This window comes from Stegostoma tigrinum, chromosome 18 (assembly GCF_030684315.1).
Source record: "Stegostoma tigrinum isolate sSteTig4 chromosome 18, sSteTig4.hap1, whole genome shotgun sequence".
NCBI classification, from domain to species: domain Eukaryota; kingdom Metazoa; phylum Chordata; class Chondrichthyes; order Orectolobiformes; family Stegostomatidae; genus Stegostoma; species Stegostoma tigrinum.
The window spans coordinates 44,798,122-44,813,176 of record NC_081371.1 but is presented as its reverse complement, the minus strand read 5'-3'; the positions used below and the strand labels follow the sequence as shown (position 1 = coordinate 44,813,176).

Here is a 15,055-nt window from a genome sequence, read left to right as displayed (position 1 = left end):
TGTTTAAACAATGGTGACATAGTGGTTCTGGACATGGACCCCAATTTACCTGGAACCTGTGAACTGCAGACACGTGCTGGACATCTTCAGGCCACATGATGCTATCAACAGCCTTTTGGCAAGCTTGGAGGTGGAGGAGACATTGTGTGTGTATTGAAATGGATAAGGGGAGATAGGGTGTGGTGATTAGGAAATGGAAGAGAGTGTGAGCAAGAGAGAAAGGGAGGCAATCTAGAGGTGGACAATTGTTTTACAGCAATGGCCTGTGGTTTTTTTTTATCTGGAATTGATGTGAAATAATCACTTCCATTTTTCCTAGTTTCTTACAAAACCTACTTTTTCTGTTGGCAACTTGCAATCAATGACTTAGGAATCACTGGTTAGGCCATATCTGGGCCTAGTTTTTCAAGTAGCCAACTGAGCAAGGCTGCAGTCAGGTCAGTCAAATCTACAATGAGAGTCTCAACATTTATATTAGGAAATAAACACATGGATCAGTTATGTCCTTTTAATAAATGGTGTTACGTAGATAGAAGCTGTTACCTGTGTACAAATGATCTAGCTTTCCAGAATACAGCAAACACATCCCTCTGATAGTAAACATAGGGACTACCAGACAAAAGAAAACCCATGGATCATTTAACTTGCCATTTCTCATTCTGGTCCCTCTTCTGCTGCTCAATTGTTTTCATCCTCAAATGCAAAGAAAAAAGCTAACAAAAAAAAATCTACATTCAGGGAATAAATATTTCCTATTCTTGGAATTCACTTCATATTGAGCCATTGTTCTGTGATAGCTTTTCTCAGATGCTTTTGTAAAATCACAGAGAAAATGATCAATTAATGAAAAAAGAAGGCATGAAATAGAAAAACAAATCTGGCAACTATCCAGACTTTTATCAAATCAAGTCTTGTCTGCAAGGCATACTTTACAGCACTGTGCAATATTCATCGCCAAGGCTCGGTCAAAAGATACGCAGGAAAGTAAATGGATGAAGGTAATCATCAGTAATGTTATTTGTTGTTCAGACACTCTGCTGCCTATCACACATGTACTATTTATTTTCCTTTATCAGTTTTTTTTAGGACAAACTGAGGTTTCACAAAAACACTTTTAGTCAGATTGGCAGCTGACCTAAGCTTGTGTGTGTCTGGCACAACCATGATGTCTTCCAACATAGGTGCAGATCTCCTTACATTCCGCAATTGAGGCAATCAAAAGTGACAGTTCCTTACCTCAGGTGTAACCTGTGTTATGCCAAACTGTGACAGACTTTGGTGCAGCATATTTACATTGAGCGATTGCATCACTTCATCAGAAGGTATTGGATCTAACGTGGCACTTTTATCATTCACTGAAGATATATAAAATTCAATGCAGTTCTTCTTGCCCTGTGTCATTTTCCAAACATAAAAATAAAAGGTAACAAGGATATTCTTGATTTAAATATTTTGCACAAACCTTAGCTCATTTCTGCATTATTTGTACGGAAATAATATTTCATCTACCTAATAAGTAGCTTAGCTATGTAGTTTGTATATGTTTACTTTTCCTTTCAGTAAGCACTTGGTATATCAATATGTTTAATACTAATGTAATCTGCTGGACAGTCTTTAAATAATTACACAATTATTCAAAACAAAATCAAATAAGAGAAACTGGCTGCGTTTCAGGACTCACTTATTTCTCATTTACTCCCAGTTTGTGAGATATTTGATCAGAATTTATAGCTGACAAAGTATAAAAGCCAAGGAGACAGGAGGGATAATGGAAAATGGAATATTGCAGTATATTTCAGAAAGCTGCTAGTGTGACTGCACATTTGGGATCCATTTGCTCTTCTCTTGGTTTCAAGTAATTGTCAACAATATTGAAACTAACTGTGTTGTAAGCTTTTAATTTGTCCTTCTACGTTATATAGGACTTTTGTGCACATTGAAAAGTAAGTCACAATATATTCACAATTCATTGTATTCATCAATGGTAACTAATAAGCTTTACAGGAATTACTTCAGTGTAAGATTTATCAAAGAAAATACTTGATCTTGTAGTTTGAAAAATAAAAGACCTTTGGTGCAAAGTAATACTGTGATAATATTTACACATTTACACATTTACTAATTAGGCCATATTGTTTATCATAACACTTTTTTTTTAAACGCAGATGAAGGAACTAATGTGGTGATGCTACAAATATAATTGTTTAGTGGCTGGAAGGTAACTTACATTCAGATGATTAATATGTACTTGCTGCGGTAAAAGGCCCAAGGCTGCAGCTATTCCTTCACGGAATATCCGAAGTAAGGTGACATTCAATTTTTTTACATCCATTTGTATGGCCTGGAGAAAAGGGCGAGAGAAACTTCAGTAAAGATGAAAATGAATAATTCTTTGAGGTTTTCATTAGGAGTATCCCTTATCTGAAAAATGTCACAGAACATAGGCCAATATTTAAGACACCTAAAATACAGCATATTAAAAAATGGGAATAAATCAAAAGTGAAACACATATGGGAGTACTAACTTGGGTGGACCTTAAAAATGGGCAAAAAACATTATGATAGAACAACTTCATTCTACCCTAGATAACAAAGTGTGGAGCTGGATGAACGCAGCAGGTCAAGCAGCATCTCAGTGGGCTGGCTGTTTCGGAAACGTCAGCGTTTGTGCTCCTGAGTTGCTGCTTGGCCTGCTGCGTTCATCCAGCTCCACACTTTGTTATCTTGGATTCTCCAGCATCTGCAGTTCCCATTATCTCTCTCTCTCTTCATTCTATCCCAGCCTTGAAACGATCTCCAAATGGAGTCAGTTCAAAGTAGACTGTTCATTGGTAAGAAGGATGTCATGGGTGGCAGCACCATTTAACAACATTTAACCTAACCTCCTCCAGGACTTTCAACTTGCCCGCCCCCAAAACCTCATCTTCACCATGGGCATCCAGTCCGTGTACACATGTACCCCCACACAGATGACCTAAAAGCCCTCCACTTCTTCTTCTCCACACAGGCCCAACCCAGCCCCACTCCACTGACACCCTCATCCGCTTAACAGAACTTGTCCTTATCCTCAACAACTTTCCTTTAACTCCTACTTCCTATAAACAAAAGGGATGACTCTGGGCACCCGTGTGGGTCCAAGCTATGACTGCCTCTTTGTAGGATACAGTCCCTCTTCCGCTGTTACATGGGCACTATCCTTCACCTCTTCCTCCGCTATGTCAAAGTCTGTATCAGCACTGCCTCGTGCTCCTATGTGGAGCTTGAACTGTTCATCGACTTTACTAACACCTTTCACCCCAACCTCAAGTTCGCCTGGACCACCTCTGATACCTCCTCCCCTTTCTAGACCTCTACGTCAGTGAGACCAAACATAGACTCAGTGACTGATTTGCAGAGCACCTTTGCTCTGTATGTTATAATCAACAGCACCTTCTGGTCGCGAACCATTTTAACTCCCCCTCCTACTCCCTGGGTGACATACCCATCCTGGGTCTCCTCCAGTGCCACAATGATGCCACAATGGAGGAACAACACCTCATATTCTGCCGTGGGAGCCTACAGCCTGAAGGCCTAAACATAGACTTCACCAGTTTCAAAATCTCCCCACCCACAGCCTCATCTCTGTCCAACTCTCCCTCTCTTCCTGCATTTCTTAGTGAGGAGCTTAAGATTTGGAGTCTTAAAAAGAATTAACATGAGTCTCACTGAGTATTGGTTCAAATTTAATGACGATGCTTCAAAGAAAACACAGGTGGGTATGATCATTCGCATTTTAGAAGACAGAAAAGGGAAAGGTTCAAATAGGCCACTGCAATGACGTTGTTGGCAATAAGTAGTAAGAGAGAAAGGCAGAAAAGAAAGGTTACTAAAGGCTAAGGTTAAGAGATGAAGCAGATAATGAACTTTATTTTATGTTTTGTCCAAGGCCCTGGTTAGCTGCTAGTGATGTCTCCAATGCTCAAAATGTAGCATTTCTGAATTGTTCAGGAGATTTGATGGGGAGGTTGTGAAACTTTCATTTGAAGATGATGAACCATTACTGTCCATTTGTTTCATTACTTCCTGTTAAATTTTACTATTGAGAACATTTCTTGCATTAAAAATGTTCTTTAATATTTACCCCTTTCACAAATGCTTGCTGTTAACAATTTATTTTGTTAACTTAGTTGAAGGCTTGCTGAAAAGAATAAATGCTTTTGTAGGGCTGCAGTTAGAATGTGGCCCATAAGTGGGTGCCGGCCTTTCTCAATAACATACTTGTAGAGGCCAGCCCACTGCTAAATGCCATGTTCATGGAATACTAACCCCTATTTCTTAAACAGCAGCTGACCCCTCTTAAATGAGGAGGTGCATTCAGGCTGCTTCAACTGGTTCAATTGTTAGTGATGGTGTTGATGGAAGGCATGACACTTCCAATGACACAATAAGACAGAGGGTTAATCCAGGAGATCAAGATGAGGAGAGAGGGCATGTTTCTGCAGTGGGCCAGGTGGCCGTCAAGGCATACCTGTAAAGGCAACAAAACTGAGTGGCCACTGAGCTGAGAACCAGGTGTCTGACCTTAAGGACCTGGAGTCACCTTATGTGAGAATAGTCAAAGCTAGCCATTGCATCTTTCAACACATCATATACCCACCGTACCACCAACCTTTCACACTCCTTCATGTGCTTTCTCTGCATTATTCACCCTTAAGCAATCCCAAACAATTAGGACTCATGCCTTGCTAGCAATTAACTGCTGCACCTCATTCTCATACGTTTGCCAATGTTGCGAGCCTCATCTTGTAGCCTCCACACCCAGTCAGCTATAACATCAAAACGACCCCAAACATTTTGCAGCACACTCACTGATATTCTTCCCTCCCTCATAGACAAGCAGAGGTTATTAATAACAGGGGGAAGCAGAAGAGAATCGTTAAGGGCCAAGTGTGCCTGTGTCTCAAGTCCTTTCAAGGAAACGGGTGCACCACATCACACAGTCAGAGATGACTGAGGGTGTAACATTTGGCATCCACAAAAACGTCCAAAAAAATTCTGCTTTGCGCACTTCTCAAATCCCAATGTATCCACATCCTGCTATCTGACATGATGTGCAAGCTGAAGGAAAAATAACTGTGAACATCTTGTTTCTGATATCATCCCCTTTGCTGCATCCAGCCCTTCTCTTTTTTTCACCCTGTTCTCAGATATCCAAATCCTGCTACCTTACCAACCAAAGTGGCGGCTTAAATATTGGAGGAACAGGAACAGTACAGGATAAAAGTACACACCTCCTGCCAGGAGAGCACTCATTCAACACCTTGACATGCCTTGATTGGTCGAAACCTACAGCACCATAAAGGAGTGAGCTGCACTACATCTCCCTGGTAATATCTAACCATTCAGTCATCACATCCTCGTTGACGCTAGCATCCTCAGACTCTGCTCCTGGCTGAGAATATGTAGGAAGTATGCTCCATGGGTATCTTAGATAGGTATGGTGTTCTAATCAGGTCCTCTTTCTCTTCTCTCTGTGAACAGTTTCCCCTCTTTTCAGCCTATGCTCCCTCTGACCATTTTAGTGCCGCCTCAAACAGTCAGCACCAACACTCCCATCCCTGTATGCTAGCAGGCTTTCTGCTAACAATCATTAAAGGTCTTCCACCAGCCTTGTAAAAAAAGTTCAGCAACATTTGCTTTTAATTCCAACATGTCTTCAGAACAAACACGCGACACTGTGATTTGCACTGCTACAGTGGTTTGGTGGCCATCGTTGTCTGCCCAGGCTTACAAAAAGGCTGTCTCCATTAATACTACAGTCAAACTTCATGGCTATAAACATTTGTCTTTTAGCTCCCATAACACATCAGTTTGCCTAATGAAAAGATGTTAATGTACCATATTGGGAATACTTGCAAAGTACAATGGATGTTGGAGATCTGAAATAAAAAACAGAATGTGCTTCAAGAAAGAGAATAAAAAGGTTAGATTAGATTACCTACAGTGTGGAAACAAGTCCTTCGGCCCAACAAGCCCACACTGCCCTGTGAAGCATCCCACCCAGACCCATATAACCCACATACCCCTGAATGCTAGGGGCAATTTAGCAAGGCCAATCCACATAGCCTGCACATCTTTGGACTGTAGGAGGAAACTGGAGCATCTGGGGGAAACCCACACAGACATGGGGAGAATGTGCAAACTCCACACAGTCACCTGAGGCTGGGATTGAACCTGGGTCCCTGAAGCTGTGAGGCTGCAGTGCTAACCACTGAGCCACCGTGCCGCCCCATGTCCCCACAGATGCTGCCAGACCTGCTGAGTTTCTTGAGCACTTACTGTTTGATTTGTCTCATTTGAATTTTAGAACTGGATGCAAAACAAGACACAAAACAAGGCACAGGTTTTAAATATTTGATAAGTCTTTGATGGCTTTTGGAATGACCTTCAACTCACACTGGAAGACAAAGTTGCTGAAGTCTGTGGCAGGCATAAATGTTGCGAATTATACACAGTTGCCCCAATAATTACTACAAAACAGGAAATGGCTGATACCTTTTTGAGGATGTAAAGGTTAAATGTTGAATTGCAATTAAAATGTATCTGCATACCTCTAGGTAAGACTGATTATGAAACCTCTTCCTGAGCAGATTAGAACATAAAACGTGTTTCCTGCTGTTAGAGCTATGTGCAACGTTAATTATCAGTATCTTGTTTCTTCTGCACATAAAATGTCTCTTGAGTTCCTATTTGATTATATTGTATTTCTAGGGAAGGAAATCACCATCTTGATGGATTGTAGAAATGTTACTGCCAATGTTCTGTACAAAATTAAGTGGAAGTAATATTGATATTGTTTCTCAGATGAGAGCAGTACTTGTCAACACATTTGTCTTGAGCTTTGTGCTTCTAATTTTGCACAGTAACTGCAAGCTAACATTCTGAGAATTTAGAACCCTTACAAAACAATCTGTTGTGAAGACATTGAAATTTTCACTTACAAAAGCAATAAAACTGATTCCACTTATGTTCATTCCACTATCTAGTGCAAATTCTGCTAATATTTTCAGGAAGCTAGAATCGGTCTTTCCACACAAAGATTCAGTTGAAGTTTTTTTGTTTTTTGTAAACAGTGCTTGAAGTGTTCATATTACAGAACAGGAAGGGAGTTGAATTTTAGAAGGAACTGTTGCAAAAGCAGTGTAGGCAATTAGCAGTGTCCAATCACTAATCTATTAATTGACAAGGTAGGCAATGAGAAGCTGATTCCCCCAGCTGGAACATTTAGAACTAGTGGACATAGGGCAGGATGTTTTCTGGTTCTCAAACCCACCTATGGGTGGGGACAGATTGGGAGTGAAACGATCACTCATTGTGGTGCCTGCTGGGAGGATTAAATCCATTATTTTCAGTGCTCACTCCAAACTCCTTTCCCTAACGATTAATTCCTCCTCACTCCTCAGCAACAGTTTGAGGTTAAACCAATCTTTATCTCGCCTTCACGTCACATTTGACCCAAGGATAAATGTCTGACCACATATTCACACCATCACTAAGATTGTCTATTTCCATTTCTGAATTGGGAAGTTGCACTGATTCTAAAGCCCCAATATTCCCAGGGTTACCACAAAATTTAGAAAGTAGGCAAAGTCCCCAGTTTACCTATCTGATGGAATAAATTTAATTGTAAATACTGACCAGGTTCCTATACTTAACAAGAACTACAGTTCATTACAAATAAGCAAATTTTAATCACGAGTAAACGCTAATGAACTACAAAACACATGGCTATACTTGTTAAATGTCTCAACCCTTTTACAATGCTGCATACACATAGAGACAGATACAAACCAAAGAAACAACACTGGTTTTATGGGTGGATAAAAATTGGGAACCACAGTTCAATAGCATTAGTCCAAAGGGTTGGCTAAGATGGCCCTTTGGATTGCCAGGAATTTCTGCTCTTTAATGTTTTTTTCCAGTTCTTCACTTATGAATGTACAAACAGGGAACAAGAGTAGGCCACTCAGCTCTTTGAGTCTGCTCCACCATTCAATAATGATCAGGGCTGATCTGATTTTAACATTAACTCTACTTTCTAGGGTGTGACAGGTGATCTGTGTAGGATCTCAGTAAAACACATGCCATAAAGGTGTCAGGAAGCTGAACAATTCCATTTGTGCAAGATCCATACCATTTCATTTCATTTCCCTATGACAAGGTCAGTGCAGCAGCCCAGGCAGTTGGATTCTGCAACATAGCTGGGTTCCCCCAAGAGACGGTGCCATTGATGGCACACCTGTAGCACTGAGAAGACCATTTCAAAATGCAGTGGAATTCACCTTCAGGAATGGATTCAATTTGATAAACAGTCAGATGAATTTGTGATCACTGTAACCAATTGCTGAAGGCGTGCGCCTGCTACCCTGGCATCTGTCATGATTCATACATCTTGGCACACTCTCAAGTCTACAGCGACCCACCAAAGAGCATTCCCCCAAGACTCTTCCCCCCTACCCTATCCCTGTAACCCTGCGTATTCCATGGCTAACACCTAGCCTGCACGAATGGCAATTTGGCATGGCCAAACCATCTAACCTGCGCAGTTTTAGACTGTGGGAGGAAACTAGAGCACCTGGAGGAAACTCACACAGACGTGGGAGTATGTCCAAACTCTACACAGTCAACCGCGCAAGGCTGGAACTGAACCTGGGTCCCTGGGGCTGTGAAACAGCAGTGCTAACTACTCAGCCACTGTGCCATCCCTAGGTCATGTTTGGCCTTGTGCAACTAGTATATGACATTCCCCTACCAGACAATGACAAGATGTAGGTCTACAATGGGCATTTGGAACAGAGCTGTGCTGACTTAGTGAGGGGGCTTACATGGGATGTAACTGTAGACAGGTAAAATGAGAGGCATGCTGGTTAAGTCGTAACAAGGGTGAGAAAGTAGGGTTGTGTTAGGGAGTGGTGGCCATGTCAGTTATTGGTAGCATGGCTTTGTGACTGCTGTGCTATTACAATGCCCATGAGGGAGGAAACAGATTGCCAACTCTTGTACAGGTTCACAGCAACCTTTTGTAGATGGAATGGACACAAGGGATGCCAGTCATTAGGTAGATATCCAGTGAATGACAATTTATTATGGAAACCATAAAATGAAAGACCATAAGACACAGGAGAACATGCAGGCCATTTAGCTCATTGAGTCTGTTCCACCATTCAATTTACTTGCACCTAATCCGATATTCCTCAACTCAATTTTCTTTCCCCATAACCCTTCAAGCCATTACTGATCCAAAATCCGTCTGCCTCAGCCTTGAACAATGTAGCCTCAACCGCCCTTGGGAGTAGAGAATCCCATAGACTCTCTACCATCTGAGAGAGGACAGTTCTCCTTATCTCAGACTTATAAGGGTGACTCTTTGTTCTGACATTAGGACTTCTTGTCCCAGTTTCTCTCACAAGGAAAGAAGGGTGTGGTAAAATGGGGCTGGAATCAAACCCAAGCAACACCATAGCAGAAGGATTGGTAATTAATGCGGTGCATTTAGTGAGATATAGCAAGAAATTTTCCTGAGCCTTGCAAATGAGAAAACCTCCAAAAAAAAACTCAACGCAACCTGCACTTACACAAAACAAGTAGGATTTGGCTCTCCAAGTGCAAACTGAAATTACATCAATGTGACATTAGCAAATGAGCATCATGAACATTGGGAATGAGAGCAAAGCCAATTTCAGAATTACAATGAATGCAGAATTAGAACATCCACATCACTCAGTCCTTCATGCTAACAGAAATTCATAAGACCGCAAGACATAGGAGCAGAAATTAGGCCATTGGGCCCATCAAGTCTGCTCTGCCATTCAACCATGGCTGATAAGTTCCTCAACCCCATTCTCCTGCTTTCTGCCCAGAACCCTTGATCCCCTTGATAATCAAGAATCTATCTATCTCAGTCTTAAATGTACTCAATGACCTGGCCTCCACAGCCTTCTGCGGCAGTGAAATCCACAGATTCACCACTTCCTGGCTGAAGAAGTTTCTCCTTATCTCCATTCTAAAAGGTCTTCTCTTTACCCTAAGATTGTGCCCTCGGGTCCCAGTCTCCCCTACCAATGGAAGCATCTTCCCAACATCCACTCTGTCCAGGCCATTCAGTATTCTGTAAGTTTCAACTGGAACCCCTCTCATCCTTCTAAACTGAGTATAGTCCCAGAGTCCTCAAACATTCCTCATATGTTAAGCTTTCCAGTTCTGGGACCATTCTCATGAACCTCCTCTGAACCCGCTCCAGGGCCAGTACATCCTTCCTGAGATATGAGGTTCACAACTGCACACAATCACTCTTTGTTCACTCTCAATATGAATTTACTTCAATGGCAACAGTTCTGTCTCTGAGTCGGAACATTGTGTGTTCAAGTCCTACTCCAAAACTTCTCCTCAATAGGAGTTTTGCCTTACAGAGCTAGAGACCTAGGTTTGTTTTCACCCTTGCTGACTGTCTGTGTGGAATGTGCATGAGCACATGGAATAGTTTACCAGTGGTAGTCGTAGAAGCGGAGTCATTAGTGACATTTAAGCAACTGCTGGACATGCACATGGACAGCAGTGAATTGAGGGCAATGTAGGTTAGGTTATTTTATTTTTGGATTAGGATTATTCCACGGCACAACATCGTGGGCCGAAGGGCCTGTACTGTGCTGTACTATTCTATATTTTCTATGCATGCTCTCTCACGTCTACATGGGTTTCCTCTGGGTGCTCCGGTTTCCTCCCATGGCCCAAAGGTGTGCAGGTTAGGCCGATTTGCCATGTGAAATTGCCCATTGTGTGCCGGGGTGTGCGGGCTAGGTGGATTAACCATGGGAAAATGGAGTATAACAGAGATAGAGTAAGGGGGCAGGTCTGGGTGGGATGCTCTTTGGAGGGTTGATGTGAGCTCAGTGGGAAGAATGGCCTACTTCTACACTGCAGGGATTCTATGATTGCAATGGAGTGTACTGAAGCATCAAATTTTGGATAATGCTTTAAACCAAAACCTGTTTCCCTCTTTAGGTGACTCTAATACATTCTATGTATAAGATACCGTTTCAAAGAATACCAGGAAGTTCGCCAACATTCATCTTCCAACATATTATCTGGTCATTTAGTGTCTCCAAAAGCCTCACAGACTATACTTCAGTGTAGTTCAAAGGCAGTGAAATGCTTTGGGACATCCTGAGACAGGTACTAGATAAAAGGGGAGGTTCATGTCTGCAGTTCAGCTGAGAACTTCATTTTGAAACCAAGCAGTTTCAGGTTGAGGTAAAATTGGCTTCTGCACTGGTTAGCACCCCAGCAAAATATATTAAACCCTTCTAGAATGTCTTTTTGTATCCTCTCACATCTGTACCCTTCCTAACCAGTGATGAAGGGAACAAAGTCAAGTTTTAAGCTTTCAGAAATTTCAAAGAAAATCTCCAGCACATTTTCGACATAGAGCAGGAGGTACCCACCTCAATCGCTCTGTCCTAACATTAGCTACCCAAGGAGCACCACCAAAAATACACTTTTGAGCATGTATGTACCTTTCTCAAAGGCCTCAATGGTATTCTCAGCAAGGTGTGTCTGACTTTCTCATTCTGTTTTGCTACAATTCAAGTTTGAGAAAGATACCAGTATAAGACCCTGTCAGAAGCATAAATGTGGCTTAACTGCAGTTTATATTTTTTTATTAATTCAAGGGCTGTGGGGTGACTGGCCAGAAGATCTGGCAGAGGTCAGTTTGAGTCAATCACATTAAGGTGGATCTGTAGCCACATGTAGGCCAGACCAGATAAGGATTACCAGATTTCCCCCCTAAAGGGCATTAATGAATCAGGTGGGATTTTACAACAATTAGCTGTGATTACATCGAGTCATAGAGTCAAACTGCAAGGGAAAAGGCAATTACCATTAACTCTAGCGAAACCCCTCATTATTTTCTAAACTTGCATAACATTGCCACTCAACTTCCTTTGCTCCAGTGAAAGAAGTCCCAGTCTATTCAGTCTTTCTTTAGAAATTAAACCTTCCATACCCAGCAACACTTCGGTAAACCTCCTGTGAACGCGCTCCAACTTAATAATATTCTTCTTGGATTGGTGAGGCCCCTTCTGGAATACTGTTATTAAGCTGGAGAAGGTTCAGAAGAGATACATCAGGATGTTGCCGCGTATGTAAGATTCGGGATATAAAGAAACGCTGAATAAACTGGGAATTTTTTTTCCACTGGAGATTGAGAGGCCACCTGATTGAAATTTACAAAATCATGAGAGAAATAAATAGAGTTAATGGTAGTTGTCTTTTTTCTAGGATGGGGGATTTCAAGATTAGGGGATAAATTTTTAAAGTGAAATGAAAGAGATTTAAAAAAAAGATACGAGATGGAATTTTTTTTTTACAGACACAGGGTAGATTGCGTGTGGAATGAACTTCCTGAGGTGGATATGGGTACAGTTACAACATTTAAAAGACATTTGGACAAGTATATGAATAGGTAAGGTTTGGAGGGATATATTGCCAGAAGCAGGCAGGTAGGATTTGTTTAGTTTGGGCTTATGTTTGGCATGGATTATTGGACCGAAGGGTCTGTTTCCATGCTGTATGATTCTATGACTCTAAAAGAGGCCTCACCAATTTCCTGAACAATCTCTGCATGATTTTCCAACTCCTTACTCAAAGGACTGAGCAATGAAGACAAGCGTGCTAAATAGCTTATTCACCACCCTGTCTATATATAATGCAAACTTCAAAGAATTATGTATCTGAACCCTTCAGTCCCTCACATGGTTGTTATTAAAGGGGCTTCTTATTCCAGACTTATAAAATTGAATTCAAACTTCAGCACCTGCCATGGTAGAGTTTGAATCCATACCCCCAGAACATTAGAGATAACAAGGTGTAGAGCCGGATGAACACAGCAGGCCAAGCAGCATCAGAGTAGCAGGAAAGCAGGCGTTTTGGGCCTAGACCCTTCTTCAGAAATGGGAGAGGGGAAGGGAGTTCTGAAATAAATGGGGAGAGAGGGGGAGGCAGATAGCAGATGGATAGAGGAGAAGATAGGTTGAGAGAAGACAGACAGGTCAAAGAGGCGGGGATGGAGCCAGTAAAGGTGAGTGTAGGTGGGGAGGTAGGGACAGGATAGGTCAGTCCAGGGATGCTGCAGGGTTCCAGAGTGGAATATGAGGTGCTGTTCCTGCAATCTTTAAGTGGCATCATTGTGGCTCTGCAGGAGGCCCAGGGTGGACAAGTCGTATGAGAAATGGGAGGGGGAGTTGTATAGTGCAAATCAAGGTCCCCAGTGCTCTGCTTAGTTTCTCTGATGTACAGGAGGCCACAACGGGAACAGCGGATGCAGTGTACCACACTGGCAGATGTGCAGGTGAACATCTGTTTGATGTGCAAGGTCTTCTTGGGACCTGGGATGGGGGTGAGGAGGGAGGTGTAGGGGCAGGTGTAGCACTTCCTGCGGTTGCAATGAAAGGTGCCGGGTGTGGTGGGGCTGGAGGGGAGTTTGGAGTGGACAAGGGAGTCCTGGAGAGAGTGGTCCCTCCAAAAGCAGATAAGGGTGGGGAGGGAAAAATATCTTTGGGAGTGGGGTCAGATTGCAGATGGCGGAAGTGTTGGAGAATGATGCATCAGATCCGAGGTTAGTGGGGTGGTACATGAGGACAGGCGAGATTCTGTTTTTGTTGTTATTGCGGGGAGGGGATGTGAGGGATGAGTTGCGGGAAATGCAGGAGACACAGTCGAGGGCGTTCTCGACCACAGCGAGGGGGAAGTTGCGGCCCTTGAAAAATGAGGACATCTGAGATGTTCGGGAGTGGAATGCCTCATCCTGGGGAGCAGATGCGGTGGATGCGAAGCAGTTGGAAATAGAGGAGAGCATTTTTACAGGAAGGTGGGTGGGTGGAGAGGTATTCTAGGTAGCCCAATGGTATCAATGTGGACTTCAAGAGCTTCAAAATCTCCCCTCCCCCTACTACATCCCAAAACCAGCCCTGCTTGTCCCTATCTCCCTAACCCATCCTTCCTCCCACCTAACTCCCCACCTCAAGTCCACCCCTATCTCCTACCTACTGGCCTCATCCCGCCCCCTTGACATGTCCGTCATCCCTGGACTGACCTATCCCCTCCATAACTCCCCACCTACACTCACCTTTACTGGCTCCATCCCTGCCTCTTTGACCTGTCTGTCTCCTCTCCACCTATCTTCTCCTCTTTCCCTATTTATTTCAGAACTCCCTTTCTCTTCCCCATTTCTGAAGAAGGGGCTGGGCCCGAAATGTCAGCTTTCCTGTTCCTTTGATGCTGCTTGGCCTGCTGTGTTCTACACCTTGTCATCTCAGATTTTCCAGCATCTGCAGTTCCTACTATCCCGAGAACATTAACCTGGATTACCAGTCCAGTGATATTACCACCACACTGCAACATTCCTAATAACCCATGGCTCAATCCTTACGTAATGAGGTAAAGAGAAATAAAAACTTGCTCTTATGTACTACATTAGTCCTGACCTACAATTTGGCCATTGCAAAATTAATGTTTGATTTACCTCTGCTTTTCTAGTACTTTCATGCAGTATCTTATCTGACTCATTATGTCACATGATGAGAATAAAGTTGGCAAAATAGCAAATTAAAAGTTTTGAATAAGAATTTATCGTGTTGGTTTGGAAAATTATCTCTTCCCAAATGACCTATAATCTTGACAGAGTAGAAAATGGGAAGGTTTAAAAAGTTTTATTCATTAAAATTCTATGAATTGTAATCAACATCTATAACAAAAGCATGCAACTGGCAAGAGTTTAAAACAGTTTCTACTCCCGATAGGCCATTACAAAAATGCACAAATTAAGGAAAATGTTGCCAAGGCTTATGAAACTAATTGCTTTCCAAAACTAAAATGCCTCTGTGCTACTGTTACAAATTACTTAGGACATAAATGTTAATACAGGAATAATATTAAAATATACATAACTCAGATCCAATTAACTTGAATTATCACTTGCATGTTCATTAAACTTTGTTGACTTACAGAACTGCTGGTG

The 15,055-nt window shown here is 42.2% G+C and overlaps 1 protein-coding gene across 6 annotated transcripts in view; it reads right to left on the bottom strand.

Annotated features, from left to right (window-relative positions):
* The window catches only part of LOC125460908 (receptor-type tyrosine-protein phosphatase R-like), a 200,263-nt gene that overhangs the window by 143,336 nt on the left and 41,872 nt on the right, over positions 1–15,055 (bottom strand). For 4 of the 6 annotated variants that reach the window (XM_048549117.2, XM_048549119.2, XM_048549118.2 and 1 more), the window contains 2 exons: positions 2,228–2,341; positions 1,237–1,392 (listed from right to left, as the gene is read on the bottom strand). The exons of the other annotated variants lie outside the window; for them this stretch is intronic. In XM_048549117.2, the coding sequence (XP_048405074.2) occupies positions 1,237–1,392; positions 2,228–2,341 (270 nt within the window). The remainder of the gene's footprint in view (positions 1–1,236; positions 1,393–2,227; positions 2,342–15,055) is intronic. 6 annotated transcript variants of the gene reach the window in all.